Here is a 5,305-nt window from a genome sequence, read left to right as displayed (position 1 = left end):
ATGTCCAGCTCACTGGAGAGGGTTGTGGCCCAGAAGAAGGAGGCCATCGAGGCAGTGATGGATATGTTTGAGAGGGGGGCCGAGGTGTTGGCCAGCGCTGTGGGCGAGCTCTTCCCCCTCTGTGAGGCCGCCGCTCCGGTTCTCCGCCTGGCTTTAGACAACGTCCAGAGCAAAGAGGTCTTCTACGTCAAAGAGCAGTTCCTGACGGTGAGGAATAAGCTCGATGTGCTCTCCTCCCAGCTGGAGGACATCGACTGCGAGATCAAGAAGGGGAGGCTGGATTCCCAGTACTTCTCAGTGGAGGAGAACATTAGGAACCAGTTTCGGAAGTATATGGACATCTTGGAGGCAAAACCGCAGTTCAGGGAGGTGAAGACCAGACTCTTTCTGGAGCACTTTGCCAAAACTGGAGGGGAGAAGAACCTGTTTGTGCTGTATGATGCTGTGATGGGGACAAACAGTTTTGGAGAGCAGGTTTTAGAGTTAGTTGAAAGGTAAAGTGTTATATTTCTCTATATTTATGTTTCTGGATTCATTGCAGCTCTCATGTTATTATTATTCCAGGCATCTCTGGATTCTTGATCAGATAACTTCCTTAAATGTACATGTTTTTTCTGTCCTGCAGGTATGTAGCAAGGAACCGTCGTCTCCTGGAAGATTTCTGTGTCCGGATGAAGGAGCTCTTCTGTCTGGGGCTGATTGCTCTGCTGGGCCACTGTGCCTTAACCCAGGGCCAAGAGGAGGAAGAGGACAAAGTCCAAGAGTGGAGCAGCAAGATTGAAGAAGTAGAGTCCACGATGAAGACGACCATCGAGTCCTGCATCGCTGCCTTCCCAGAGCAAGCAAAAATAGACGCCCAGCGTGTCCTGCAAGAAAAAGATGAAGAGAACCTGCAAGATACGACTCAGCAGCTCCTTGACTTCTTGGTGAAAAAGTACGACTGGGTCAGCTGGTCAGTGCGGCTAATCAACCACTCAGGGAGCACCTACCGGAACTGGCGAGCAGGGGAGCACTTTCATCACGTGGCGGGGCGCAACTGGTTCGAGGTGCTCCAGGTGAACAACATCAACCTGGTGGTGTCGTACAGCACCAAACCCCAGCCGGTGCCCCGTGACTGCATCCAGCAGGCGATGGAGGGCCAGGGGAAGAAGGGAAACGCCCCGGCGGTGGTGGAGGTGTTGGAGAAGCAGCTGTGCGGGTTTGTTGTTCACGCTGTCAGTCGCCACAAGGAGTCTGCAGCTGCGTGGAGCTTTCCGGAAGACTGTCACTACTGGGAGAGACACAAGAACGTGGCTGTGTGTGTGCACTCGGAGTAAATTCACTTTAAATTGATATATTGTACATTTCTGTTGCCGGTCCATCTGCAAGACTACTCTGAGAATATCAGGATATGTTTATCATAATAAGATGAAAGTAATGTCAGACTAGGGATGCACTGATCCAATATGCTTGATGTCAGCACGTATACTGGCCTTATTAAGCCAATCGGGTGTCAGCCAGACGTAACTAATCTACATTAAAACTTGTGTATATTAGTCACTGTTAGTCACTGTCACAATGGACTGCCAATTGAAATCCCAGCAATCACCGGTGCACCATGTCACCAATGGCATTCGTACAGCAGAGAGCCTCATTGTTTCTGCAGAAGTAATGTATAGTTAGTGAAGTGAAGTATTCCAATCCTTCGCTTCAGTGAAAGTACCAATACAACAATATAGTACTCCATTGGAGGTTAACACCCAGCATCCAAAGTCCTACTTCAGTAAAAGTACAAGTAGCTTATTACCAACAAAATGTACTCATTGAAAATCAAAATCAATCATTTTAGATGGTTCCTATTGGTTCATCATTGCATAAGCAGTGGTTTATGAGATGGTTAATGGGGATCAGTTTAGGGTAGTACAGTAATAACTATGTTTTACCTCTGAAATGTGGACTAGTAGTATTAAGTAGCATGAAATTAAAAGTACAAGTAGCTCAAAATTGCACTTGAGAACAATACTTGATTGAATAATACTAGCTTACCTTCCACCACTGTGTGTAGCTGTATATCCTCATATTACTGTACACATATAAGAATGACTCCCATCAGATCCCTGCTGTGAGGTATAAAGACTTGCTGCTTTCATTTTTTTGTTCTTTCATTTACAGTTAAAAGCTGAACTCTTGGAGCTCATGGTGCACTTTGGAGCTTCTACACACATGAAAGGGTGGTATGTGTCACAGTGTTACAATACACTGGGGAGAACCAGCGCTCGGTATCGGCCAATACACTGAGTTTACAAATCAGAATCAGTATCAGGAGAGAAAAAGTCGGACCTGTGCATCCCTATCAGACGCACTGTATTTCAGACCATTTGTTATAGACTTAAATCTCAAATGCATTTTTATTAGTTGTGTCAACTCTTTATAGAGTAGATTGTTGAATCAAAGAGATTTCATGTAAATTTACTTTATGTTGCAGCTTTTTAAATATCAACTGCTTGCATATTATGAACTGTGTCGCTATGTGTCTAGTTGTAATTTATCAGTTACTAACCAGTTTGTCTGTGACTTCAAGACATTTTGCACTAACATAGCGCTGTATGTAATAATGGGAAGTGTCCGTGCTTTTACCTCAGCTGCATACAGTAATAATCCTGCCTCCCATGAGAAATGCTTTCTGCACCTAAAGAGATGCTTTTGCTGAGGCTGCATCTGCTGAGCTCCGCTCCCATTTTGTCTCTGCTCAGCAGACTGGCCTACATAACTCTGACAGGGGGACAGAGGTCACTTTCTCAGGCGTGAAGAACCAGAGGCTTGGAGTTTGGCACTGGAGACGCTACAATGTGCCTTGTGTTCTAAACACTCAGACCCCGCTGCTCACCAGTGCTGTGCCTGGAATTACGTAATGGTTCGTGTCAGTTGCCTCAGCCTGGACATCATTTGTGCATTTTATTTTTGTAACATTTGGTGATAAATGATCATTGCTGTGTTTTGCATTTCCCAGCCAAATGTGATGGATTTTTTCACGATTCATTTATTATTTTGTGTTCACAGTATGCTGGTGGCATTTTTCTTTGTCTTTATAATATCCCCTTTCACACTAACTAATCTCTCACAGAAATTATTTGCTTATTTCATGCAAATCGCTGTGATTTTTTGCCAGAAATGCAAAATCGCTTCACTCCCTGGCATTTAAATCCATTGCGTTATAGCTAGTAGTAGTAAAATGTAGTAAAATGGGCATTTATATAAAGATGTCATGTATTATTACTTTAGCCACATCACCTTTTAACTTCAAATGACAATAAAATCAGTGCATGATTGATGTCCAGCATAATTCTTGTACTTTAAGTGAATTGATTACCAAATACAAATAGTTAATGGATGTGTAAACAAGTATAATCTAATATCTGCCTCTCATTTCTTGTACAAATGTGATTTACGCAGCACTGTTAGTGTCCGTGCCCATTAAAACGAAGCAGTGCACCCTCAGCAACAGGGACTCCGACTAATTTAATTGATATTTACACATAAGTCAGCATTTCCTGACCGCAGCCCTAGTTTGATGGGCTATGAATAACCTTTGGCTGAGCTAATATCCTGCAGACGAGCAGCAAAGTGCTTGGCTTAGCAAGATGGTATCAGTCATAATGCATGGTGCAGGTGCAGAGCGGGTGGAGACGGTCATCATTTCATATCTCAGTGGATGTGGAGGGTCTTTAGCTGCTCGGCTTCTCCGTCGTAAAACAAGCGTGTCAGAATCCATCAAGTGCTATCTGAAAGACAGAGCGCAGTGCAGGAGGAAGTGTGCGTCTGTGTTTCTCTCAGTGGAAAAGAGCTGCTGCTGAGAGGACGGCGCTGTTAGGAGGTTCAGGGGAGTTGTATCAAAGAATAGTCTCAAAGATACATTTTGTGCAAATCATTTTTGATTGAAGGTGAAGATAAACTTTCTCCAAAAGGAAAACTATGTCTAATTTTTACCAGTATCCAAATTGCAAATGCCATACATGAGTATATATGACAGAAGTTTTTTTTCATTTGTTATCATGATTCTATTTATTATTTTTTGGTATCATGATTACATTTTTTTAGTAATGAGTTCCAAGGGATGAAATATGTGAGCACAATGGAGGTTCATAATCCATTAAAGCATGTATTTATCAAAAAAAGACAGTTTACTGATGTATCGCTAAGACTGTCAGCAGGTAATATACACCACAGTAATTATGTAGACATTCACACGATGCTGTCTTTTAGCTTTGAAGAAAATTTGTGTTAGGAAATACACTTATTTGCTTCGTTGCCAAGGCTTTGATGACAAGATCAGCATCAGTGTCATGTCTATGTGATCAGTATGTAGCTGGAGCTGAGCAGCCACTATCTTAACTCAGCATAAAGAATGGAAGTGGCTCTCAGAAATACACAGACCAGTACCTCTAAAGCCCACAAATGAACACACTGTATGTAGTTTTCTCAATCTGTACAAACAATATTTGCTGTTTGACATGGGATTAAGTGTTGGACTATTTCTTGGTGAGAAACTGTGACTTCCAGACGTTTCACCTGCTTCCTGGTCAAGAAATAGTCTGTCAGATACTGTAACCCGAGGTAAAACCACAAATTGTCATTTTACATTCCGATTTCTGTATGGTTTAAAGAAATGAAATGAACTATTTTCCTTCTATTTTCCAGTTGTTATTTTAAGCTACTGGTGGTAGCTCCCCATCCAATTCTCTAAATAATAGTGTCAAACTATTCCTTTAAGTGGCATTGTCAAACGGCTGAAGTTAAAGCTCAGCTCTTTACACTTACCATTGTTTCATTGTGAATCAAATACACTGGAGTACAAAACCAAAACAAAAGAAAATGTGTCACTGTCCAAATACTGAAATACACAACACTGCACCTGTTACCTTGTTGGCACAAAGCCGTTTTATAATTGGAAATCCCAGACAGGTGACTAATGCTCTTTTTCCACCTTTGATACATCAGTGCTTTAATCCTACTTTAAGAAAACAGAAAATGTGCAGCAGACAGACTGATGGGTGTGCCAGACAACAGGCTTCAGACACACCACAGAACAGACCGCTGAAATGTTTCCACACAATACGACACACAAAACTGGGAACTCTCTGGTGTGACACCTGAACCTGCTGTTGGACAATAGGCCTGTTCACCTTTTAGCATACATATTCTATTTACAGTGACTTTTAAATAAAACCCAACCTAATCTCTTCATTTATATCTTTTAATCCAATGTGGTGGAAGTCTTTGGGTGTTCATTTTTACATTACCAGGAGCGTTAAGTATTTCCAAGGAT

General features: G+C 42.1%; 1 protein-coding gene across 1 annotated transcript; it reads left to right on the top strand.

Annotated features, from left to right (window-relative positions):
* Positions 1-1,316, top strand: LOC139205790 (protein rapunzel-like). The gene is made up of 2 exons (XM_070836109.1): positions 1-494; positions 626-1,316. Exons 1-2 carry the CDS (start codon positions 1-3, stop codon positions 1,314-1,316), a joined length of 1,185 nt encoding a protein of 394 aa, XP_070692210.1.
* The last annotated feature ends 3,989 nt before the right edge of the window (positions 1,317-5,305 follow it).

Source organism: Pempheris klunzingeri, chromosome 8 (genome assembly GCF_042242105.1).
Source record: "Pempheris klunzingeri isolate RE-2024b chromosome 8, fPemKlu1.hap1, whole genome shotgun sequence".
In the NCBI taxonomy this organism is placed as follows: domain Eukaryota; kingdom Metazoa; phylum Chordata; class Actinopteri; order Acropomatiformes; family Pempheridae; genus Pempheris; species Pempheris klunzingeri.
This window is presented reverse-complemented; position numbering and strand designations above follow the sequence as displayed.

Coding starts and splice junctions, on each gene's coding strand:
- LOC139205790 (XM_070836109.1), top strand. CDS start 1: ATGTCCAGCTCACTGGAGAGGGTTGTGGCCCAGAAGAAGGAGGCCATC. Junction 495..625: donor GTTTTAGAGTTAGTTGAAAG/GTAAAGTGTTAT, acceptor TCTGTCCTGCAG/GTATGTAGCAAGGAACCGTC.